This window comes from Argentina silus (assembly GCF_951799395.1).
Source record: "Argentina silus genome assembly, chromosome: 7".
Classification (NCBI taxonomy): Eukaryota; Metazoa; Chordata; class Actinopteri; order Argentiniformes; family Argentinidae; genus Argentina; species Argentina silus.
Window position 1 is genome coordinate 24347516 of NC_139661.1, and position 27092 is coordinate 24374607.

General features: G+C 47.0%; 1 protein-coding gene across 1 annotated transcript in view; it reads left to right on the forward strand.

The window, feature by feature from the left end:
• The first annotated feature begins 6181 nt into the window (after window positions 1-6181).
• coro1ca (coronin, actin binding protein, 1Ca) overlaps window positions 6182-27092 on the forward strand; it is a 29811-nt gene continuing 8900 nt past the window's right edge. The window contains exons 1-2 of the mRNA XM_083673630.1: window positions 6182-6299; window positions 18553-18752. Coding sequence (XP_083529756.1) covers window positions 18555-18752 — 198 coding nt within the window. The 5' untranslated portion in view covers window positions 6182-6299; window positions 18553-18554. The remainder of the gene's footprint in view (window positions 6300-18552; window positions 18753-27092) is intronic.

Here is a 27092-nt window from a genome sequence, read left to right on the forward strand (position 1 = left end):
CCTAACCCTAACCCAACCACTTAACCCTAACCCTAACCCAACCACTTAACCCTAACCCTAACCCAACCACTTAACCCTAACCCAACCACTTAACCCTAACCCAACCACTTAACCCTAACCCAACCGCTTAACCCTAACCCTAACCCAACCACTTAACCCTAACCCAACCGCTTAACCCTAACCCAACCGCTTAACCCTAACCCAACCGCTTAACCCTAACCCTAACCCAACCACTTAACCCTAACCCTAACCCAACCGCTTAACCCTAACCCAACCGCTTAACCCTAACCCTAACCCAACCACTTAACCCTAACCCAACCGCTTAACCCTAACCCTAACCCAACCACTTAACCCTAACCCAACCGCTTAACCCTAACCCTAACCCAACCACTTAACCCTAACCCTAACCCAACCACTTAACCCTAACCCAACCACTTAACCCTAACCCAACCACTTAACCCTAACCCAACCACTTAACCCTAACCCAACCGCTTAACCCTAACCCTAACCCAACCACTTAACCCTAACCCTAACCCAACCACTTAACCCTAACCCAACCGCTTAACCCTAACCCTAACCCAACCACTTAACCCTAACCCTAACCCAACCGCTTAACCCTAACCCAACCGCTTAACCCTAACCCTAACCCAACCACTTAACCCTAACCCAACCGCTTAACCCTAACCCTAACCCAACCACTTAACCCTAACCCAACCGCTTAACCCTAACCCTAACCCAACCACTTAACCCTAACCCTAACCCAACCACTTAACCCTAACCCAACCACTTAACCCTAACCCAACCACTTAACCCTAACCCAACCGCTTAACCCTAACCCTAACCCAACCACTTAACCCTAACCCAACCGCTTAACCCTAACCCAACCGCTTAACCCTAACCCAACCGCTTAACCCTAACCCAACCGCTTAACCCTAACCCAACCACTTAACCCTAACCCAACCGCTTAACCCTAACCCTAACCCAACCACTTAACCCTAACCCAACCGCTTAACCCTAACCCTAACCCAACCACTTAACCCTAACCCTAACCCAACCACTTAACCCTAACCCTAACCCAACCACTTAACCCTAACCCAACCACTTAACCCTAACCCAACCACTTAACCCTAACCCAACCGCTTAACCCTAACCCTAACCCAACCACTTAACCCTAACCCAACCGCTTAACCCTAACCCAACCGCTTAACCCTAACCCAACCGCTTAACCCTAACCCAACCGCTTAACCCTAACCCAACCACTTAACCCTAACCCAACCGCTTAACCCTAACCCTAACCCAACCACTTAACCCTAACCCAACCGCTTAACCCTAACCCAACCACTTAACCCTAACCCTAACCCAACCACTTAACCCTAACCCAACCACTTAACCCTAACCCAACCGCTCAGTAGCATGTTATTACCTCATTACAATGTAACAGTATTGTTACTACTGTAATTACACCATGAGTACACAGGTACAAGGGAAATGTAAGTGTTACCTATTTACTTTTAGACTAGGTCAACAGATTATTACTATAACAAAACATTATTTTTACAAACTGCTACAGAATAAAATGGTTTATGATTTATTTTTCTCAGTCCAATATCTGGAAAAGAGCTTCATAAAACCTCCTAAGATCCTAAAGAGTGAGAGAGGGTAAGAGAGGGTAAGAGAGGGTAAGAGAGAGTAAGAGAAGGTAAGAGAGGGTAAGAGAGGGTAAGAGAGTAAGAGAGGGTAAGAGAGTAAGAGAGAGTAAGAGAGGGTAAGAGAGGGTAAGAGAGTAAGAGAGGGTAAGAGAGGGTGAGAGAGGGTAAGAGAGGGCTTGTCATCAATGTGGCTGTTGGGAGATGAACGGCCTTCAACCTTCACTCTCAGCATCACAGAGCCGTCAGTCACGACCATGGGGTCAGTCACGACCATGGGGTCAGTCACGGACCATGGGGTCAGGGTGTAGGTTCTGTCTCCTTGTTATTAACATTGTTTCATTCACTGACTCCATACCTGCCATACTTCCCCTTTTGCATAAATCAGATTTTTTTCATGGCTTAGGTTTGAAGTGCTGACATGATCATCCCCAGAGGAAGAATGAGGAAGTCAGGGATCCAGCGAAATCTTGTGACTCCAATTTATTTCTTAAAGACGCTGACCCATTAGGGTTGACATTGCAAGGGCATGAACAATCAATGGGGTCTACAGTTGTAGTGGTCATAAGACACACAGCAAAAACCAAGTCCATGATAATTTCCCATTCAGTATGACTGTCTGCTCTCTTTTAGTGTTAGTAATGGTCTCTGTATTTAGCAGTAATAGACCCTAGACCCTATCATATTTGTGCTATATCACAGTAACTCTGTTAATCCTCTCTGTGGCTGATATCTTATTACACTGCTTATTTTCCCGTTCTATCTCTCACGTTTCCAGCTCATTTTTCCACCTCTAACTTTGTTCTTAGTGAGACATGTATTTAATCATATACTCTGCTGTGAAAGAAGGAAATAGAGTGAGGGAGACTGTGGAGAGCGGGGCACAGGGTCTCCAGTTAATAAAGATAAACACTGCGGGACTGGCATGCCAAAGCCATGGCATCATTAAGGAGGGCTGATCTTTCAGTGTGAGGGTAACAGCATGTCTCTCTCCACAGACTAGCATGGGGCAGAATCAAGACAAGGAGCAGGGGGGTGAGCAGGGCAGCAGTGGACGAGCGAAGGAGAGGGGATCTTACCCTGACCTCAGGGAAGAAGGCGGGGATACGGGTGGTACCACGGAGAGAGGAAGCCCCTGTGAGGAGGCCGGTAACGCCAGGGAGGATCCAGGGAAAACGGCCGCTGAGAGTTTGGATGAGGGCCCAGACATGGAGTCAACAACACCTTCTGAAGAGGAACACGTAAGAGCTCAGAAAGGGGTGAGTCCTTCCATCAAAGGGGAGGTAAGAGAGGGAGGGGCCGGAGAGGAGGGAGGAGGAGAGGAGGGAGGAGGAGAGGAGGGACGCAGGACTGTTCCACTGGCTCCACAGGAGCCGGACAACAGCCAGAGCCTAGAGAGTAACGCACAGAGTGAGGAGAAGGCCAGAACAAACCCCAAATCCACCCAAATCGTGACAGAGAAGAAGAATAAGGAGAGTACCACTGCTTTTAACAACAAGATGGATCATCAAGTTGAGAGAACAGTTCCATGCCTGAATGACCAGGAAGAAAATCTCTCCTCTGCTATGGAAGGAGTTACTGGAGAAAAGTACAGTCCAACTGTTGGGGAAAGTGAAGGCATTGACTCAGTGGGTGAGAAATACAAGGAGGGGGGTTCTGGGATTAAGGGAAGCCAGGGTAGGACTGAAACTACTGATGATCTTACCCAGATGAGAGGAAGCGAGAAGTTATTGTCTATTAATGAGATCTCAGAAACAGATGAGTGCTATGATGAAGCGGTGGGCTGTTTGAGTGAGACTAAACTCAAGCCACCATTGAAAATTACCCAAGAGGAAGAGAGTCAGCAGTCAGCAAAATGTGGTGCCTTGCTCTATGACCCCCCAACAGTGAGAGCAGAGCAGGTTTCATGCCCAGATGCAAAGACCTCTGTCATTCTATCAGGGGATAAGCTAACCCAAGCAAACACCCATGCAAATGATCAGGACAACAATCATACAGTTGAGGTGAAGCCCTTTGAAAATGAAAACTCCAACAAACCTACTTCAACAGATGATCAGTCAAGAAAGCCACATCCTGCTGTTGCCATCTTGCCAAACAGCAGGGGGTACCTTGAGAAGGAGAATCAAGTATTGAAGGAACCAATCAATTCTGGGCAACAAATGGCTTCTGAAAATATTGGAATGAAAACAGACCCACAGAATGAGAAAAAGAAAGCATCATGTTCATCAGTAATGGAGGGCGTTCCCGTGGAGCTTGGTTCTATTTTGCAGAAGTTACTGGGAAGAATAAAAAAGGAGGAATCTGGTCTCTCAACAGATAACCAGATGGGTTCTGTCTCATCAGACCAGACAGGTGCTCGTGACAAGCACACTGGGACAAAACCTCCTCTGCAGGGCATGGAGGCAGGGGCTGTGCCACCAGCAATACTGCCTGCTACAAAGGCATCTCCATCAGAGCTGAATACACCTGGATTACAGTATGATATTGAGGAGGAAAGCATTACCCCAACCTCTGTATGTGCAACAGAGAAATCCAATAGAACAGACCCTAACACTAAGTTCTGCCATGAGAATGATCATCCACAAAGCCAGAAAGTGAATGTGAAGAATAAGAAACCAGCTAAATCTATAGATATTGTCTGTCCACTAGAGATTGAAACTGTCACTGAGAGAGAAGTGGGGACATCACTCACAGAGGGGGCTGCCTGTAACTGTCCAGAGCAGGACTCCACAACAACAGGTGTCCCATCCCAAAAGGGAGGGAAGAGGATGACATATGACAATACAACCCCAGCTGAGCTCCTTTCACAAGAGACCCCACAGCCAAGCACGACTAATGTGATCAGACCCTACACTGGGAGTGATGTCATCAAAGAAAAACCTGCATTTTCCTCTGTGTCTGAGGTCATCATGGATGCTGAGCCTCAATCATGCAACAGAGAAGATGATCAAACCCCAGAGCCCCTCCTTTTACAGATAGGAGAGGCACCGAATGTTATCAGCATGACTGGAATTCCTACATCAAATTGCAAAGACAGCCTAGGTATCTCAGATGGTGAGTCTGTGAAAATGAAGGACCATCTTCAAGGAACTGACATTAAAATTGTGGTGGAGGCTGGCCAGGTCTCGGTAGGAACTGGGAGGGAAAAGCCAGAGGAAAGCCAGCAGTGTATGGATCATCAAAAGAAACATGAGAATCATCCGTCTCAAGATGTGTCTTTGAACACTGGGCCTGTGTCACAGCATGTCACAGACAACACTACTGCCAGCCAACCTGATCAAAAGTCTGGCCAGGATGGGGAAGAAACTTTCTCAGAGAGAGAAAAAGGTCCTCCCAGATCTAGGCCCGTCTCTGAGCTCATAAAGGAGACAATTCAACTTCATGAAAAACTGAAGCAACCGGATTGGACAAAGCCATTGGAAGCAAAGCCTGATGGGGTTACAGAGCAAGGCCAGTCTCTGAAAGTGGCACAAATGAAGGCGGCTTTTGATTCCCCAAAAAAATCACCAGACAAGGCCCTTGAGAGGAAACCATCTGTGAGAAAAGGTAAGAGCATTACAAGCTGCCTATGATATGTGTTTTTTGTGACATACTTTAAGTGGTTGATGCATTGGGGTTAACAGCCAGGCACCATGTGCATAAATCATCATCTCTGAAAATAATCCAGAGACACAAGGTATTTGGTACTAGAATTTCTGAATCTGACCCATAGGATTGTGTAAAGTTAGTTAAATGATTTATTAAATCCCCTTAGATCGACCTTAATTTTGTGGGCCTTATCTAGACCACGGAAGATATTTAGTGGTCTGATGGGATATAGAGGTAGAATGTGTGGCTTACTCCACTGTGTTCGATTTGTAAAATGATGCCATCTTGTGGTAACCAGAGAAAGTATCATGCCTTAGGTACATTTTTGTTCTCAATTCATGTTTTGGTGGCCAAGACACCTTGCAAAAACATTTGGAAACAGCAGTCCAGCAGTTACAGCAATTCACAAACAGTACAGTGTTCACTTGCTCAGTTATTGAATTTGGATGACTATGATGATACTATAAACAGGCAGTCTATATTATGTTGTTGGACTACATCTGTTTTTCCACATGGCCTTTTAGAAGTGATATTTTCAGCCTTCCACGTACGGTTTTTAAAAAAAGACAGACTATTATGCCAATGTATCAGGTCAGCATAGCCGTGACCTCTGCATAATGTTATATTCAAGAACTATATACTTACATACGCCTTTGTATTTAATAAACACAGTGTACACTAGTGTATGTACCACATTGTCGTAGTATATGGACATGAGTCAGATGGAGGCCTGGGCTGTAGCGGTCTGGGTCTGGGTCTGGGTCTGGGTCTGGGTCTGGGTCTGGGTCTGGGTCTGGGTCTGGGTCTGGGTCTGGGTCTGGGTCTGGGTCTGGGTCTGGGTCCGGGTCCGGCCGAGCTCCCGGTGATTGGTGGCCTCGGCCGCCGCTCGCCAGCCCGCGGAGGCGGGGGGACGGGGGGCGGAGCATCCGGTGCAGCAGCAGTGACAGTGGAAGGAGCACTAGCGAGTTGTCAGGGCTTCGGCAGGGTGGATCAGTTGGATAAACGTCGGGCAATCCTATTTTAGATCATTCAGTAGTCAGGGATATCTTTACTTTGATCTGGAAGGTAAGACTTGATCATTTCCTCTTTCTGTAAACACACTAGTTTAGCAACATTTAGCGAGTTGTGGTGTTGTATGTAGCCGCCCTGTGTGCTCTGGTTAGGGGCTGCCGGAGCTACCGGAGCCGCTGCCGAACCGACACTTGACTTGACCAGGAGGGTGAGGAGAGCTAGCTGCCGTAGCGTGTTCACGGTGCGCTCCACGCGGATACCGATAGCCTCGCTTGTTTCAACGGTACCGTCGAGGGGAGCCAGCTGGCGTCCAGCTCTGTCCTGTCTGTATGATCATTGTGCTAGCCATTAGCAGCTCCTGTAACCAGGAACCATGTGAGCCCCTTCCACCTGTAATGTGGTGTGGTGTGTTGGGTGGGGTAGCTAGCCGAAGCTGACTACGACACCGGTCGTATCTGGTGAACCGAGCTGCGGCAGCAGGTCCCCGCGGTCTGAACATGGTTGGAACATGATGATGGTGAGGTAGCTGGCTAGGTTGCTAACCGCGGTAGTCAGGTTGATTTGACTGTATTCTGCTTATAGAAATGCTGCTGCTGCTGCTGCGACCCTCCCGTCCCTGCCTGTGTCTTTGCTTTCAGTGGACCGTACTCATGTTCCCCAGAGCAGAGAATACAACTTAGACATTGTAATTAAAATGTCTAAGAAATGAGAATTCCTTGACAACCCAAACTGTTAGAATCAAGAATCACAATCACGGAGAATCAACCAATCCTGAAATTTGAGCTTCTGAAAGACCAGAGATTGATCCGTGTTTGCGTGTCGGTAACGATGTGATCCCACCTGGTCGTCACCTAGGCTCAACCCTAGTCCTGGACTAAAAAACATCCTCACTGGCAATCTTCCATTGAAAGTGTGATTTAGTCCATGACTAGGCTTAAGCCTTGTCTGTGAAACAGGCTAAGTGTTTTGGAGGGAATGCATGGTTGTGTTCATACTGGAACATCTCCACCGAGATTTCCTCCTGCTGACCGAGCTCGTCCTGCCGAGGCTCGGGCCGGGGATGTCTGGTGGGTCGGTCGGTCGGTCGGTCGGTCGGTTACCGGTCACGACTGGAAAAAAAACTAGAAGCGTTCAACGTTGCCGCGTCTTCAGCTGAATTGTCTGCATGTCAGAGGAGGGGGATAACGCACCGTTCTGACTGATGCAAGCAATATTTGGAATATCAGTTGGATCAAATGAAGTGTATAAAAACATTACTAAAGACGTGAAACATTCATTCCACCATGACCTGTCCTGACCATCACACAGCCAGAATAACACCAACACTCTCCTACCTCCTGTCTGGGACTGCTCTGGATGTGTTCAACACGTTTTGGAGCTCTGACTATAGAGTATGATTTGAACAATGTATGCGTTGTCATAATCATGGTTAATTATAGTTTGCCAAAAGGACTTGGGATGGAAATGAATCTAGCCCGCTAACCTGAGGCTAGTCTTGTTTCCGAGCTGCCTGGTGAGACTGACGGACTTCAGGCCAGGGACGGGATTTATAGTCCAGAAGAAAAGTAGTCATAACGGAACAGTCACAGTTATGTAGCTGTACATTAACGGGAAATAAAAACTGTGTAGCAGATCAGATATTCATCTAAATATTATTTATCTCCGTATTAAAAATAATAATTACTTTTTTTGGACAGTGGGCTTGTAGAATGTCACCCAGGCTAGTAGACATTGCAGTCTACCAGCCCAGCTGGCCAGTGCCCAGAATCCTTAAGTTAATTCCCTGCTTGCATGTTATTCCCCTCCAGAACTGTTGTTGGTGTTTCCATAACCAACTTGAGCGTTCTGAGAGATCCCTTCCATTGGAACTGTGTCTTTGTGGAAGCAGGTCAGGTCAAGGCTGTTAGACCTAACGGGCAAATGTTAACCCCACCATGGCCATGTTTTGGCTGGGTGTCAGGACACATCAACCTCTCCTGGCAGGCTGGGCCCTCATGTTGAAACACTTTCTCCTCACATCATAATCGCGTGCCCTGCCTATGGCTTGGCTGGAGAGGAAGTGGGTCAAAATGCAGAGGGAAATTAATGTTGAGATGTGAGGAAGCGTTGGTTAGGCCACAGAGGAGCAGCAGAAACAGTGGGGGTCTGCAAGACAGTGCCACAGGGTTTGTATGAGAGTGGTTCCATGTTCGGGGGACTGTATTGTAGAAATTCCAGTGGAACAGAACAAGAACAAGCACATTTCCAGATAGTTTGTCTGATGGTAAACCAGATTGCATACCTCCTTTAACGTTTCACATTCTTAAGTTTGTGTCCGGTCCTGTCTGAGCAAGGTGTAGATGTTATCTTAGTCAACGTCTCCAAGATGAAGCCTTTAAGTGTCGTCTTGAAAACTGTGCTTCTTCAGACAAGTGAAATGTTGCAACTTTGAATTCATTTTCTAAAAAGATTTCGAGTATCATCAGTAATTGATTACATAATGTTCTGTCCAGTCTATATGTTTGCCTTGAGGAGGTGAAGGAATAAGGACACACACACACTCTCTAAATCACAATCATATGCCAAATCAATGTTATGATTAAATATTAATCCCATCCACAGTGATTAACGACAGAGCCTAGGAATATTACATGCTGGAAATAGGATTGAGGTAGTGTCTCAGCTGTCTTTGTTTGATAAGTCACCACCCACAGTGCTGTTAACATGGCCCAATATGACAAGGTGTCCACCTCTAACCACCGCCAACAGGCTCCACCCCTGTAATTCTTCTCTCTGGGAAGCCAGTAGAATGGTCTTGTTGGCCAGCTGCTCTGTGTGCTGCTCTGTGTGCTGCTCTGTTTGCTGACAAACTTGCTCTGAGCTTTATAATGCAAAACTCAGAAGTTCCACCAGTTAGGCTACAAACCAGTTAGGCTACAAACCAGTTAGGCTACAAACCAGTGTGATTTCTCCCCCTCATTCTTTGCCACCCACGGCTGAAGTGGTGAAACGGGCCATGGCTGGAGGAGGGGGGGGGGGGGGTTGTGGTTGGTTTTGAAATGTCTGGTGATATATTGGAGGGTTTAGGTGAATATTAGGGTTGGGTGGTATATAACGTCTTTACTTCAGATACAGTGCCTTCGGAAAGTATTCAGACCCCTTCACTTTTTCCATATTTTGTTGTCTTATAGACTCAATTTAAAATTGATTCAATTAAAAGAATTTGCCATCAATCCACACACAGTAGCCAAGAATTACAAACGAAAACAGGTTTTTAGAAATTTCAGTAAATGTATTAAAATGATATTATTTTAAAATAATCATTTAAACTTTACATCCCAATCACAGCTTGACAAACTAAACTAAACAGTTGGATAGCATCATATGATAGCTTACTAAGAAGTGTCACACGCTGCATTCATAATAATATAACTTGTCTCATGTCCTATAGGCTATCATTTGTCTAAAATAATAAAATAAATAAAATAGTGTAATCAAATATTGATTTAGTTACCGTTGTGAGACCAGCTGTGAGAAGGCGGTGGGGACGGCACGGCGAGGGCGGTCTGTCGGTGGTCTCTGGTCTGTCGGTGGTCTCTGGAATAGCAGTGAATAGCTGTCTGAATAGCAGTGAATAGCAGTGAATAGCAGTCTGTCTCCATACAGACACACATCCCATCCATGCAGCTGTTAATGGGTGTTCATTAGTCTTCCCTTCTTTGGCCGTCATCTTTTCATGCAAATAACCTCGTCCAAATCTGCAGGCTCTCCTTTATCATCAGGTCGGAACCTGAAATGCTGCCCTGTATCAGCAGTGGCTTGTGTTTTAGGGACCAAGTCATCAGCGCTGGTCATCCTTTCCCCTTCTCTAACCTTGGAGGTGGAGGTCACATCCCAAAAGTAACAGTCCTGAAGGTGAAATATTGTGATTGTTTCTCCGTCCACGCTGGCAGCTCTGGTACTCATTGTCAGTTGACAACCAGCGCTTCATTTGGCAGTTTGCTGGATGATGGTGACTGTAGCTGTCAGCGCAGTGTTCACCCACTACACCAGAATAAAGGGTTAAGGTTACCCTAACCCTAACCCAGTGTTAACCCACTACACCAGAATAAAGGGTTAAGGTTACCCTAACCCTAACCCAGTGTTAACCCACTACACCAGAATAAAGGGTTAGGGTTACCCTAACCCTAACCCAGTGTTCACCCACTACACCAGAATAAAGGGTTAGGGTTACCCTAACCCAGTGTTAACCCACTACACCAGAATAAAGTCTGTTTCTACATGGAACTTCAACTTCAGTTATCTCCAAATATTAACCAGCACTATATTTCTGTTTATCAGCTCGTTTTCCATTCAGGTACCACTATTGTATGCATGTACTACTATTATCAATGTTTCCATTACAAGCTGAGTGAATATGGTTAACGTCCAAAAGGCATTGAAACCTGTCATTTCAGTCACTTTGTGGTGTTTATGCTCGTGAATACAGTATAGTCTCTGTCAACTCCATATCACACCAATCTCACAGACATGGATTTAAAGCACGTGGTGTTCGCCCTTGAGCCCATAGTCTCTCTTCTGTCCTCCCTATTTTGTAAAAGAATACAACAAAATTCCATGGAACACTACTGTGGACATTGTGCCCTCATGGTGTTTTACAACGAGCGGGGCACGGAGCACATGGTCACCCAGGGGCAGAGAGGGGTGAAAAAACAGCACCTTATCTCATTGTTGAGAAAAGCGGTGGAATGCAGCTGGAATTTGATTACAATGGTGCACTGTGGCCTTGGTTACAGGAAGGGGATTTAGGTGGCGTCTCTCTATGCGTTCTTGGTGACAAAAGGCAAAGGCTGCCAGTGCATGGAGAGCATTGAGGCGACAGTACAAAAAAAAACCTTGGGACAACATGGATGGCAGACTCTGTGGGAACAGAGGGACCTCCAGAGAGGTTGTTTGTGTTGGGATGTGGTGAACGGGAGGCTGACTTTATCTCAGACATTTGACAATGAACTGATTAGAGAGGTTGATATTTTATGTGCACTGTCCACACCGTCAACTAACTGATGGCAAATATGTGTGGACTTGGTATAAATAAATAGCTAAAAACATTTGAAAGGAAAGTCTCTTTTTCAGGCATGTGATATTCCTTGAGTTGTCTGGTAGCAAGGGTCATAGCCTCAAGTTGCCTTAGGGCAGAGGGCGGGCCGTAGAGTCTCACTACCTAGTGAACCTCATCCTGTCAAGCAAGGCCTATTATCTGTCAGCAATAGCAGCAATCACTGACATTTGATGTTTGAGGATTGCAATGTTCATTATCAGTGGAAAAATACAAGCCATGCTTAGAGATGTACACTAAATCTGAATTTGGTTTAGTTTGCCATCTTTAGAGAGTCCATTCATTTTTATTCTGTTATCTCTTTTCACTGACTTAACCCCCTCCCCTCTCCCACCCCCACAGAGCCAGACTTATTTGTTGTTGGGATTTGCTAGTCACATTTCACTGGGTTCCCTGCAATGAGGTATGAAACTGAGTGGTTGATAACATCAGCATCTGTCCGGTTGCCTTTTCAATTTGCAGTGACATTGTTCACCTTGGCTCTGATCGACCGGCTGCTGGCCCACTCCATCTAGGGCTAGACCTTATCATCGTCTTTCACAGAGATAGAGAAACACAGTGGGACACATGGACACACATACTGACCTGATCTGTGGGTGTGCGGATCATTGGGATATGGGGTTAGGCCCATTGTGTGGAGTTAGGCCCACTCTGTGTAAAATTCTCCTGAATGTAGGATCTAGATTGATCAGTAAACTAACCTTTCCTCTAGTTTGATACTGTGTGTGTGTGTGTGTGTGTGTGTGTGTGTGTGTGTGTGTACTTCCTTGTATCTATTATGTTGTTTCACTGTCAACATTGGGGCTCATTGTCTGGGTGGGGCAGTTATCCAGTGTTGCAGTCTTCTCATTGACAAACCAGTTTGAGCACTGATAGCTGTGGACAGAATGGGGTGGCTCTTGCTGTTGTAGTAATTGGGATGCATGAACATAACCATGTATGGTGTTAGATTCTGTCTGAGCTGAAAGGGAAATAAAAGAAGGCATCCTGGCTCTCCGGGCGACTACGGGCTTCTTGCTCTACTCTTTTTCACTCTCTTCCCCTTTCTCTTTTCTGTAACTGCTTCCCAGCCTTATGTCAGAGCAGAACAATGTGCCTTGGTTTAATAGAAGGCAGCAGTCCCCAGCACTGCCTTGACTGTCTGTTAGTGCAGAGAGAGGAGGGCTCTACCTCCTATTCTCAAAGGCAAGGGGCAGTGGGTTGAATTCTCCCCTTAGCACACATTACTTGACAGTGCGTCTCTCAGGGTGTCCTCTCTGGTTGTGCTGCAGTGAGAAAGGCTTGGTGTGGTACTGACACAGGGCAGGATCGCAGTACATGGCCAGCTTAGAGGCTATCAGGAGGACTTCAGGAAGTAGCTGGAGTTGGCCTTGATCGGATGTATTCTGCACTAAGCCCTTAATGTTTTACCACACAGAAAGACCTGTAACATTTAGTTACAGCAATCTAAATCAAATGTCTCTCAAAACCGTCAGACGTCTGATGTATGTGTCTAGGGAGCTCTGGTATGCAGAGAAGGATGCTATAACCAAGTCACACTGGTCTTGTTTCCTGTTAGTCATTTCCTGAGGGTGAGAGCCTTGGCCTATCAGTGCCAGCCAAAACCATGGGGTGATCCTCGTGGTCCTCTTTCTGTCTCACCACATCATCATCAGCTTTGCTCAGGGTTGTGTCGAGACAGGCAGGTGGACCCCTCCCTTGGCCCCTCCCCTGTCATCTGATTGGGTCTGTCTTAGAGGCCTGTCTGCTTGGATTAGGGGTGGGCCAGTGAACCGCGTAACCCAGAAGAGGGTATTGAAGGGTACCGCATGCCCGGAGGAGGGTATTGAAGGGTACCGCATGCCCAGAGGAGGGTATTGAAGGGTACCGCATGCCCAGAGGAGGGTATTGAAGGGTACCGCATGCCCGGAGGAGGGTATTGAAGGGTACCGCATGCCCAGAGGAGGGTATTGAAGGGTACCGCATGCCCAGAGGAGGGTATTGAAGGGTACCGCATGCCCGGAGGAGTCTGATGTATGGCTGGACTCCCCCCCGCCTCAGTGCTAGAGTAAGACCAGACACTGAGACGGGTGCAGCCACATCCTTGGTCAGCTCAGACGATGGAGAAGCACTGGAGACCCATTTAGAAGCACTGGAGATCCATTTTGATGTTGTATTACATTGGAAAGTTGGTCCTTTGTGGGTTGGTTTATTCAGATGATGGTCCTGTGGGATGTTCAAAGGCAGCTGTTGAGTCTGGGAACTGGTTGGTGAATCTATGCACCAGCGGTGAGGAAACGGCAGGAAACAGGAAGTAGGGCTATGTGATATCCTCCTGAAGAGACTTGTCAGGCTACAGCACAGTAGACACGCTGACCTAGCTCTGTTACACAACAAATATAGTCAATACTGTGGAAGACGGTGTAGTGACTTTTTCAACCACTAATGACCATAAAACCAATGTGTTCACTGCTATTTAGGACACCACTTGCCATGTTTGTCATCTAACAGAAAGTAGCATACAGTATTAGCTTTCTGCATCTTACCCTGGTCTGTTTTACCTGATCACAATCTCAGCATAGGCTGTGTTCTGAAGTTTAACCCTCTGTAAGAAATGGGTAACATTTTGGAAAGCCTTGTCTAATTATTTATAGAAACTTCATATCTGTATATAATTCTGTATATAATTCATGGCCCCACACAATGGGGTCTGATATCTGTTCATCCAAACTAGTCTGACAGCTGCTTGCTGTCTGGTATTATAAACTTTTATGATGCATAATTCGTTGTGCTGTATTTCTATGGCCGCACCTTTTCTCATAAATGCATTCGATTTTTTTGCATTCCTCCTCTGCTATTTTACTGATGTTGCTAAGCAGCGTCTCTGTGTTTGTAAACATGGCCTGGAGACCTCTCTGCGTCTGGCCCAAGTCTCAACTTCATGCAGGGTGACTCATGGATTACAGCCGACCGACCACTGATGCATTTGCCCACACAGACCAAGTGAGGCGAGTCCTCACTGAGGAGAGAGAGCTCTTCCACCTACTCTCCCTCTGTCTCTGCCTGTCTGTCTCTCTCTCCCTCTGTCTCTGCCTGTCTGTCTCTCTCTCCCTCTGTCTCTGCCTGTCTGTCTCTCTCTCCCTCTGTCTCTGCCTGTCTATCTCTCTCTCCCGCTGCCTCAGTAAAAGATGTTTCAGCCTCACCTTGCTCGCAGCATGTCTGCCAAGTGCAGTCGTGACCCTGTGATGACCACCAATGCAGGGGCCATGACACTGAGCAGAATGTCCCAGCATGCAGTGTTCCCACCAGGAAGAGTGGTCATCGTCACACGTTGCGGTCTGGCAGACTGGCGTGGAGACCCAACCGGAGCAGCAGGACGTTTGTCTGAGGGTTGCCCAGGGTTCACTGGGTAGGCCAGAGGCCGTGATGAGCGGATGGCGAGGTCTGCTGGAGGTCTGCTGATGGAGGTGTTGTCACTATAGAGATGCATCATATCCTCCTGTTCATCTAACCCTAACCCTTTTATCCAGAACTAAAGTAGAGGCCATCCATTCTTCCTTTTACCAGATGGACACGGCAGCCTTTCATCACCATCAACCAGAATGGAACAAGTATCAAATCTTGCACAGACTGTATGCAGCTAGGCATTCCAACAAGAGACTGATTAGCTTACTGCGCTAATTAGCCCAGGTCCCTCACGTCCTCTGGGGACTAATCAAATTCTTACACTCGGCTGTGCCTAAAGTCTGAAGCTAGAGCACTGTGCTGTACACTGGCTACACCGACCAGTCAATGAGTCCTCCCCCCCCTCCCCCTCAGGTTCTGTAGAGTTGGCTCACTCCAGCCAAGAGAACATATGGAGCCATCAGACTCCCAGTGGGGACCGGCTTTAATTGAACACTTGGAGTGGCCCTCAATTAGCCTGTCACACACTAAATGCACACATCAGTTCCTTCCAATTTAACATGGACACCATGTCTGCTCCATGACTAAAGCTTTTTCCACACAGCCACTGCATCTTGATACCCTACATTTCTGCATTTGAAAAAGTGCAAATTGAAATCCTTTGCACGTTGCACCCCTTATCTGCCTGCTGTTCATCACACCTTTTTTAAGATATGTTTCTATAATTGTAGCACATGATCTGCCTTGGATCACAAGCTGTCAATATGGAATCTGCAGGTTCAGGCTGCAGGTTCAGGCTGCAGGTTCAGGCTGCAGGTTCAGGGTGAAAATTGTTGTTGTTGTTCTGCGATAGGCAACAGTGTGCCCGCTGTTCCTCTCTGTGTTCTTTCAGCCTTGGCATTCTGATGCACTGCTGTGGTGAGGTTAGGGTTAGGTTAGGGTTAGGGACTAGACTGTGGTGAGGTTAGGGTTAGGGACTAGACTGTGGTGAGGACTAGACTGTGGTGAGGTTAGGGTTAGGGTTAGGGACTAGACTGTGGTGAGGACTAGACTCGGGGCTTAGGCCACTGATAGAAACAACCTTCAGACAGCATCAAGGGGGGTCAGGTGCACTGGCCATCCAGAACATCAAATGTTACAAAATACATTATTTATCACCTCTAGGTTTAAATGCTGTGGCAAAACCTTGCAGTTCCCAGCTGGCAGAAGTCCTAATCTGTCCCGTTTCACTCACTGCAGTAGGTTTATGCTTTTGGCAGGACAATTGCTAGATTGTTCACGTGACCTGGGTTCTCTCTCTCTCTCTCTCTCCATCAGTTTATATACCAGCACAACACAAGTGTATTGTGTAAAACATTCACAGAGGAGGATGGAAATCCTGGGAGGCCTGGCTGAAGTATTTAAGAACGAACTTGTGGCCATATTGTTCTACAGCTGTGATGACATTCCTCATAGTTTCTCACAGGGAGCTTTGTGTGAAACGCTGTATGAACATGTTGGTCAGACAAGAGAACCCTCATTAGTGCACTATTGCATGCATGTGGTACTTACTGAACTGTAAGTCACTCAGGACTCACACTCTCTACTCACCATCATCTGCTGAGACTGAGACGCGAGAACAGAGGTGATGACGAGGTCTGGGTTAGTTTGGACTCTTTGCCGTTCGGCCTCCCTGATGTGGTTGATTTAGGGCACTGTTAGCAACAGAGAAGCACTGTGGTAGATCCATAGTGAGAGGAAGGAAGGTAGGCAGGCATAGACCTACAGCATAAGATCTCATAGAAGCACTGTGGTAGATCCATAGTGAGAGGAAGGAAGGTAGGCAGGCATAGACCTACAGCATAAGATCTCAAGGACTCCTAGACCTTTTAACAAAGTCACCCTTGTTGAGATCGTTTCCAGGACCGCCCTCATAGTGAGGAAGAACGTTTTCCCGTTTGTGCTGGTTAAGAAAACAAGCACATTTGAGTGTGAAGGTCATAGGTGAAGAGGTGAGATGTCAGTCACCAGCAGTGGCAATGCCGCTTGACCCCCCTGCCAACTTGGGGAGGAACAAATAAGGACGTGTGCTGTTGAAACACCCATTGGTGAATGGATACGCATCGACCTCCCTCTGCCAAAAGCTTCCAGTCTGGGGGCAGCCATGGGCTGTGGCCCTGCTGTAGCATGGTGTGGATGCAGGGTGTTTGGAGGATAAGGCTAGGCTACATCAGGATGTGGGCTTGTGTTACAGAAGGCTTATCATGAGACAGGCTGTCTGACACAGTGCCACACACTTCCACAGGAAGTACTTCCTGCCTGTCATCTGATGCTTCCTGTGTGCGATTGTGCGTACACGCTCTCTCTCTTACACACACACACACACACACACTCTTTCATTGTGTAAACAGGCTTTGTGAAAACTAAAGTGGTGTACTAAAAGCATCCATGTTCGTATGAAATATTTAAGATTGAGCCTCCTAGCTCTCAGGTACAGTAGTGAAAGGAGGTCAGTAGACTGTACCTCCTAGTAGCTGCCATGAACGCTGATATGTCCCTGAGTAGTGATTTGTGGATTTTTCCTGAAAGGCCCAGTTTCTCCTGCTTTACCTTAACTTACCTCTACACTGTATTTGATCTGTGGAAGTAAATCTTTGGAGGAGAGATCTGCCAAATCTGCGTTCAGTTGTAAAGGGACAGGTGATGTGACTAAAATAAGGGGAATGTTAAAAGTTGGACAGTTGCCTAGTTTTTTTTGGTGATTGGTTATCCTCCCTTTCTCTTTGGAGACGACATGTTATTGGTGGTGAGTTGTAGCTGTTGAAAAGGTGTTTTTCTAAAGCTCCTCCATCTGCCAACGGATTTTATTACTGGGTGAGAATTTTAGCTGAACCAGCTACAAAGTCCCTGTTCTTATTTAGATTGGACTAATGTCTTATTTGTGTTGGGAAATCGCACTTTCATTGTATTTCATGGATGAAAGATGGTTCTTGTATTTCTGGCACTTGGCACGATGCAAGATAAAACAGAAACAAATTCAATATGAGGAGAGGTGTTGAGCCATGTTTGGAATGTTATGACTCAGGATTTAGATCAAGGAAATATTAATGTGTCCAGGTGGGTTTGTTTGAGGATGGTATCTCACCCCCCTTAAGTCACAATTGTGTGCCATATAATGCTGTTATATTTTTTTATATTTAGGGTTAGCTTTTCTGTCTTGTTCCCCTTGCCTGTTCTAAGTCCTGATGTGTCCCTTTATCCACTCTGGAAATCTTTCTGGTTCCTCATTGTGTATGAAGCACATCAAGTAACCCTCACCTCAATGTAGCTTTTGTAATTCTAGCTCAACGTGATGAAACATCTATGCTCATTGCTCAACTCTTGCTAATTGGCACCCACATTAGCCTAGCTTATGTCTGCACATGTCTGCTGAATGTCAGCGGTGTGTCAGAGGGAGGAGGGAGGGTTTGTTTGCCACATGGTCCTGGCTGTAGTGCACTCAGAGCCTCACACATCTGGGAAGGGAATGTGTACGGTTCACACATGCACTCAATCTGTCCTGCACAGCACACTGCAGTATGGGGACAGGACGCTCAAGACACCCGTATCTCACAGGCTGTAAACACGTAGGCTACATCTGTGAGATGCAGGCTCTCCACGTCTCAACCAAGCAGCTCTCTTTCTGGTTAGGAGTATAAATATTTGGCTTATTTGGCAACCAAATGAAATAATTGGCGATAAGATACGATCGGCTCCTTAAATCCTTGGTTTTGTTTGTCGATGATCTGTCTGTTTCTTTCCCTCAGAGTTGTGTTCTTCATCACTTCTTCTCTCTTCCTCCATGTCCAGATATGTTCAGGCGAGTTGTGAGAGCGAGTAAGTTCCGTCACGTCTTTGGCCAGGCGGTGAAGAATGACCAGTGCTATGATGACATCCGGGTGTCGCGGGTCACATGGGACAGCTCTTTCTGCGCCGTCAACCCCAAATTCGTCGCCATAATCATTGAGGCCAGCGGGGGCGGAGCCTTCCTGGTTCTTCCTCTTCACAAGGTGAGTGGTTCATCTGTGGTGCTGTTGGTGCAGCTGTGTGGATCTGTCAGATCTGTGACTGGAGTTAGAAATCCTTCATGCTGACCCTTTCCCTCTCACTCTGAGGAGGGTCTACTTGCTGCCGTATCACTTTTAGCTTAGTTTTGTCTACTTAGACCCACTCTTAGTATAGGTCTATCAGTGTAGTTTTGGCCCACTTACAGAAGGCCCTCTTCACAGGGACTTACAGTAGGCCCTCTTCACAGGGACTTACAGTAGGCCCTCTTCACAGGGACTTACAGTAGGCCCTCTTCACAGGGACTTACAGTAGGCCCTCTTCACAGGGACTTACAGTAGGCCCTCAAGGGGAACTACTCCTCCATCCCCCTGGGGACGTGACAGAGTGGCAGTTTGTCTGCGTGGCTTTAGCCTGGGCCAGGCCCTCCTCCTCCCCTAGTGTGTTCCAGCACACCCTGTCTGCAGGGAACCACCAGGCACATCAGACACACTGCACAATTTACTGCTCAGATAGACCCACTCATCACACATTGGCCACATACAAATCCCAACCCACAGTTTGTGTTGAATGCAAACTGTTTTGTGTGTTTGAGAGGCTGCATTCACTAGCAGTAAGCACATTCCCTGTCATAAGATCATAGGGCCATTTTTCAAAGTGTGGTTGAGGAGAGGGGGATTTCTAGTTGTGTGACTGTGGTCTATGGTGGCCTGGCTGAGCGGATGAGATTGAGATGGATTTTGACAGCCTGGTTAGCTCAGCAGCACAGCACACACTGGTGGTCAGTGGAGACGGCAGACTGACTGGCCCAGATGTGGGAGACACAGCAGCTTGCTACAGTACGTGCTGTTAGGGGAGGTATGGAGGTATGGAGGGGCTGGGGTGTCTGTCTGAGAGCTGGGGAGCCGTGGTGGTGGTGAGCTTTTAATGGAGTCCACTCAGAGTCCTGTGAACTGTAGTCTGCCTTTTCACATCTCTCAGTTCTGAGTACTGGTCATTATAAGTGCTATCAAAGGCTGCTTCACCTTTTCTCTGTCTCTCTACTGAACAGAAGCCCTGTGTACTCAGGGACAGTTCATTTTAAAGGGGCAATCTGGGATTCAAACAACAACAATGAGGTCACCCGCCCCTTGTTTTGGTCCACAGCTGAGGGACGGAGCTTTGTTTTGGTCCACAGCTGAGGGGCGGAGCTTTGTTTTGGTCCACAGCTGAGGGGCGGAGCTTTGTTTTGGTCCACAGCTGAGGGGCGGAGCTTTGTTTTGGTCCACAGCTGAGGGGCGGAGCTTTGTTTTGGTCCACAGCTGAGGGGCGGAGCTTTGTTTTGGTCCACAGCTGAGGGGCGGAGCTTTGTTTTGGTCCACAGCTGAGGGGCGGAGCTTTGTTTTGGTCCACAGCTGAGGGGCGGAGCTGAGGGGCGGAGCTTTGTTTTGGTCCACAGCTGAGGGACGGAGCTTTGTTTTGGTCCCCAGCTGAGGGACGGAGCTCAACTCCATAGACAGAGTGATGGATGCAAGGACTGACAAGATTCTTTTTTTATTTTTTTTATTTAAACAACTAAGCTGTTTTTATAACATTTATAAGTTATGTTCTTCAAGAATAAATGGCTAGATATAATACATTTTAAAATTGTTTTACCCCAGATCGCCCCTTTAATGATAGGACCTGAAATTTCCCTCGCTGTCCTACAAGATTTATAGTTCATTCTCCATAATGTCATTTGTCTTCCCTCCAGGTGAGACAGTGGCATTGAACACTGTAGCACTGCCCTTCTGTTCTCTGTCTCCTGGCTCTGGAGAACATCCTCAGCGGGGTGACGTGTGTGATTGTGATCATATTATGATGTTTTTTTAGGAAAAAAGCCAAACCTGCGTTAGATATTTGATATGAGCAGATTGAGACAGTGATGACGTCTGAGGAACAGCATCAATGCAAATCCTCTGGTCAGGTTGCAGTGGGGAGGTTCAGATGGCTTGTTTCAAATCTGTCATTTTTAGGTTTTTACTTACAATGACTGTTGTCTATTTGATTCACTTAGACAAATGTACTTATTGTAAGTCGCATTGGTTAAAAGCGTCTGTTAAATGACTTAAAGGTCAAATGTAATGTAGCAGCAGGCATTTTCAGTGAAAATGTTTAGCATAAAATAAACATCTATTTGCATTTCAGATTTCACTACAAGGAGGATGGTGAACACTCAGGGGGTGTGGTTCTAACCCGTCCCCTCACCCTCAGTCTGCCTCACTCCTCAGAGTGCATGTATACAAACCAAACCTCAGCCCTCAGGGGAAGCGGCTCAGTGCTGCTCACCTCCATATATGGGCCTAAAGTCCTCAGACCACTTTATTTTGCCCTCAGCTTTGAGAGTGTTTGGCTATAAACAAGCTAGTTGGATGCATACTGCCCCCCCCCCCCCCCCCCCCCACACACACACACACACCAACTCCCTCTCATAATTAGTTTAATTAAAGCGCAGGGAAGGTCTCATTGAAACTCATAGCTATGGTGGTCAGTCAGTGTTGGTGTTGCTGTTTGGCTCCTATAGGCAGCCGAGGCCCAGGGTCAGTCAGGGCCTGGTAACGTGAGTGGTACTGTGGTGTTGACAGGTCCAACCTGGGCCTGTAATTAGAGCAGGCCGGTATGTGTCATCCGAGTCTGTCTCAGGCACTGGGGACCAGATCCTCTGGTATGTCATCACACAGCTTACCCCTCTCTGCTCTTCCTTCAGCACAGCCTGCCCCCCCGCCAGACCTCGGTGGTGGTGTGAGCTACAGTATAGCAGCTTCAGACTCTTGTGAGTGATCTGCTCTCTGCTTGGCGTGGTACAGTAAGGGTGTGTTCACAGAACAAAGTCTGCCTTCACTGCTGTATTAAAAGTGGACGGAGAGTGATGTCTTTATGTGCAGAGCAAAGGGCAATTTCCGCAAGCCTGGTATAAAAAAGCTCCCTTGTTTTCAGATCTGCCTACACACTTGTTGGTAGCATGGACTAATCGCCTAGAAATGGTGTGTGATTTCTCTGCCTCTCAGTAGGCTATGTATTCAAATAACGCCAAGTAAAAGTTAGTATCGTTGGAAATGGCCATTCGTGTTGTGAAAGATTTGGCTTTTTGCTTTTGTTTGTCATGTAATGTCTAAATGAAACCACTCTGTAATCTCTGAGAGAAAAGGCAGGTCCACCTGTTTGTCTCCTCTGTGTAAACTGAGAGCACACATCACTATAGGCATGTTATTACTCTGCAAACAGAAATGCAAGACTGACTATCAGTGTTTCAGGTGCACTATCAGTGTTTCAGGTGCACTATCAGTGTTTCAGGTGCACTATCAGTGTTTCAGGTGCACTATCAGTGTTTCAGGTGCTCTATCAGTGTTTCAGGGTTGCTCTATGCAACTGCAGTCTTTTAAAAAAAAATGGCTTTGCAGTGTACTAAGGATTTTGAGAAGGCTTCTTGATTACAGATTAGTTTGATTGTATGTTAGTGAGTCCAAATGATTCCGTTTGCACAGGCTGCTGAGTGTGTTGTACGTGTCATAAAACAACACCAGCAGTGTGCTGGGCTCTCTGTGACTCCCAAACCACCAGATTTAGAAGTGTATTCCCATCAGGCTCGTAGTAAGGCACTTGGATTAATCTGTGGCTGGATATCTCCCTTGCCTACTTTCCTGCTGGGTAACACACACACACACACACACGCACGCACGCACGCCATGTGAGGGTGCATCCAGCCATCTGCCTAGGCTGTGCTGGTCCCACCCCAGTGGGCAGCCAGCTGCTCTGGGCCTTTGTCCCACGCTCACTCCCATCCTGGCCCTTTGTCCCCACAGCACTGGGGGAGGTGAAGGCCTGGAGGGTGCTGATCCTTGGGCCCAACCCCCCAAAATATGGCTCTCATTCATATTGTGCTGTGCTCTGATATTGTTATCCATTGTTTGGGTGGAATCATTCAGAGGTAAACAGTTTAGAACTAACCCTCCAGAAAAGAAGGGTTCAGTTTTGGGTCAGGCTTTGAATCCTTGTCTGTCTGTCTGTCTGTCTGTCGGGTTATCTTGAGATTGTGTCTTAACAATCTTATCTTGATTGTTGGCACTGCTGGGACATGTGAGGCTTTGTTTGAGCTTGTGGACTGGGAGAGTCTGGTATGGACAGAGGTTAGGTCTTGGCATGTGACCTGGGTTGGGGCCTGTGGCATTGGTCAGCTTGCAGGCCCTGGCCGGCGTGTGTGTGTGTGTGTGTGTGTGTGTGTGGGAGGAGGTGGTTTCTGTGGCGGGCCAGGATGACTCAGCACAGCGGCCAACGGCGTATTGTTGCTCCGTCCTGTCAGGACAGAGGGGGATGTGTGTAGAGGACGTCAGGTGTCTTACTAAACACATGTCATCTCCAACCCTCATGCTTCCAATCTCCTCCTTTCTCTGTCTTTGCTGGACACTCCATAATTTATTCCCTCATTTCCATATGAAGGAAGCAGTGGGAGCCTGAATGCTGTAGAAACTGCAGTGAGACATTCCTGTTGATTCCTCTCAGTCTGATCCAGAGAGGAGACGGGAAAACGTCTCAATGAACCACACATTTATTTTCCCTTAAAATCCCTCATTAATTCAGTCAAGTGTGAAATTGCTGACATCTGGCCTGTTCAGTCACCTCTGTATCTTTATTTTCCATATGATGTGCATGTATTGGCTAGTGTTTGAAGGGCTGAGTGTATGAGTTACTGTATTCAGATTCTTGATCTCTCTCCTGTCCTGTGGTGCTCTTTAGGAATAAAAGTACAGCAAGAGCACCTACAGTAATAAGGAAGGCGTGTTCTAGGCCAGTGCCTCAAACAATCCTTGCAGAGAGGAAGATCAGATTTGTCCATGCTTTGTTTGGACCCAATTCAATCCTCCATTCATCCAGTGCTCAACCTTCGGTAATAGAAAAGAAGAAAAAAACCACACACACAGGAGAAGTATTAGAGTATTAGAAGGGGTCTTCCCCCACACTCTCAATCTGTATTCCAGTAGCCCGACGCTGCCTCTGCTACTGCCGTTACCACTGCTGCCGCTGAGTCCTGCTGACTGCAGATTTTACCATATATGGTCATTCACTGCTCCCCGCCTGACAGCTTTCCAGGACCATTTCCTCCCTGCCTCGCCATTGGCTGCTAGCAGTGCCGGTACACAGTGATTGGCTGAGGGGGTGAGGGGCCTGGATGAGACGTGTTATCTTTCTAGTCCCTTAATGCAGCGTTCAGTTCCTTCCCTTTTATTTGGGACTTTGATTTTCCTTGTTCGGAAAGTAGCTACAAAGGGGTTGAAACCCATTCGAAATGAGTGATTCCTCGCAACACGTCAAACCCATCACATACCTTGCTTGGGCGGAGCTCCAAACAAAATAGAATTCCTGTTCCAGTTTTTCCTTCAGGTTTTCGTCTATTTTCTTAAATGTTGCAAGCTAGCATAGGGAACAGCTCTCTGAAGTAGTCCTACCCGGTCGGAAAAGACGACGCACATAGCAACAAGCAGCCACTCTCATGGGGGAGTGTTCTTGGAATGTAACATCCAATGAAATTTCGGGCATATTCTCCCATCGCTCCGTCCAGATTAATCCAAGCCAGATAGGCTAATCTAAAATTCTTATTCTATTCCAGACCTCCAAAGGAGGCGTGAAAACACTGTGATTTGGAGGTATGGCTACTATTGATAGACTATTGATTTTCTGACTAAATTAGCTTGATGCTGTTTTTCATTATTTGTTGCTGACTTTGAAAACATATTTTTTTAATGGCAAGTAATTGTGCCTGTCAGTGAATTTCATAGGGTGAAGTGGAAAACTCAAATTATGTTTGACAAAGTAGGTGTGGCTTCTCACCAGAGAATCCCTGGTGGGCTTTGTTAAACTGCCATGCTCCTCAGACGGACCTGCAGTCATGCCCCTCCATGGTGGGGCTCTGACTGTACATGTGATCTGTTCAAATATCGGTGCCTACGTACTTCCCGTCTCGTTCTCTAGATCCTGAAGCCTGAGGTCTTTCTCGGCTGCTGCCTCAGCTGGACACTCAAAGGGTGAAGAAGTGGAAAAGTCGACATTTCCATGCAGCGCATTGAAGACCCCCTCGCTACTCGTATATGTGCGAGTATCTCATGTTTCAATGCAGCAAAAGAAGCGTGTATTTTATGTGTAAAATCAGTGACACATTTGGCTTTGAGGGCTCACTTGTCTCTTGCTTTGTGATTCATTCTGATTTTGTGCATCTTCGCTTGTTGCTATGCAACAGGTCTGTACATTTCGCTTCGACATTCTTCTTAGTGGAATAGACTACTGTACTGTATGTATTCAACGTCATTATGGATATCCTGGTTATTTGTACAGTAGTGCACTGAAGACTTCATAGATTATCCTAAAGACAGTTTCACATTTAGCCTGCTGTTCATTTAGCTTCTCATGTCAGTGTTTTGCTGTCAAATGTCTCAACTCCCACCTCCTAGTCGACATGATGTTCACTCCTACCCCGTCTCCTGTCTGTCCAACCATGCTCCCCTTGGGTTGGTTGCCGTGGAGATGATCACTCCTACCCCGTCTCCTGTCTGTCCAACCATGCTCCCCTTGGGTTGGTTGCCGTGGAGATGATCACTGGTCTGCCATTTCTTGCTCTGCTGCTTTTGAACTCTTTGTGTTCCTGTGTTCTGAACGTGTTCTGTGATGTTACTCTACAGGCCTGTAAAGGACTGTGCCAAGTTACTCTGTTGTCCCGCATGCTCCAATGCTCTGGTCTCCAACTAGACGACTATTCAGGATCACAAGTTATTCACTTTTATCTGTCATCCCCTCACCTGGTCTCACCTGGTCTCACCTGGTCTCACCTGGTCTCACCTGGTCTCACCTGGTCTCACCTGGTCTCACCTGGTCTCACCTGGTCTTCTCTCCCAGTACCCACATTGTTCCTTTAGTTACTAAATGATATGCAGGTAAATATTATGACAGTATAAGAAGAACAAAGACCTTAGCTTTGATACTTCCCTGAGGCTCTCACCATCTTTGGGGGATCAGCAGATGTCAGAGGCAGGTTGCCACAAGCCAGTCAGTCCACCCTGCTCTCTCTCCACCTGTGTTTGTCTCTCTGATAAAGTTGCTTAGTGTGCTTATTATAGAGAGGTTGAGACACAGCCACCCCAGAGGATGTTCTCTTAACCAAGACACCAGATCCATTTATAGCAGTGCAGCTTCAAGCCTGATTGTGTATTGGACAGTCTTAGTTCAAAAGTGTAGGGTTCATACATGTGCAATATGTACTGCATTATGATCAACAGCAGCATGCCTTGAGATGTTTTTTTTCTGATCTCTGTTTATTGGCAGAGCTAACCATCACAGTTACGTCACTATGCCCTAAGCATTCCTGTCTTATGTAGATAATCACGCTATCAAATAATATTTACTCAGGCAGAAGCAAGATCCTCTGGTGTACTTCTTTCGGACCCTGGAATTCCTAATTGTGTATAGCAGACACAAACACCATTAACACCTCAAAGAGGGTTGGCTTTGACACCCGGCAGCAGACCCTCACTCTCATTAGTCACAGCCGTACCAGGGCTGCCCGGGGCCGAGGTGTGGAATGTGTGGAACGTCTGGCCTCTGGGGTGGATTGGCCGGCAGCCCTGTGAACTCTGTGCGAACAGGCCTAGAAGCCCCAGGCATGGCTGTCCTGGGCTGCAGCTCAGCACGGGGGACCTGGCCCACCACCCTCGCTGCTGCTGCCTCCCGCCTCCTCTCCACAACACAAGCATGTGGGGCATTATGGGGTTTTTGGTAAATGGCAACATAAAAGTGTTGACAAAACAGTTCTGAACATGTGTGAAATCTGGGATCTGTGAGTGTGTTTCTATGTGAAGTGTGGTGAGGAATGTGAGTCTTTCCAGTAGAGTCCTGAGGTCCTGCCTGGGTCCAGGTCTTGACGGTGCACATGGTCCTAATCTGTCTGGGCTCTGTGAACCAGGCAGCACAGAGGAGAGCACTGATGGCAACGGGAAATCCCACAGAGACAGGAAGCAACACTGCTCTCTGTGTCTCTCTGAGTGTGTAAAAGCTTACTTATTGGGTTAGTACTGCAGTGTTTGTTTGAGAACACACTGAGCACAGATACACACACATCAGTGTTTGTTGGAGAACACACTGAGCACAGATACACACACATCAGTTTGTTTGAGAACACACTGAGCACAGATACACACACCCAGGTATCTGCTGTCCCTCCACACCCTTATTGTCTCTGGAAATAAACCATGAAGCCGACCGCGAACCTGCAGCTTGAAATGTTACAACCAGCATGAAATCAGGGAAAACCTCTGCTAAGCTCTGCTAACTGATTTTCTTTA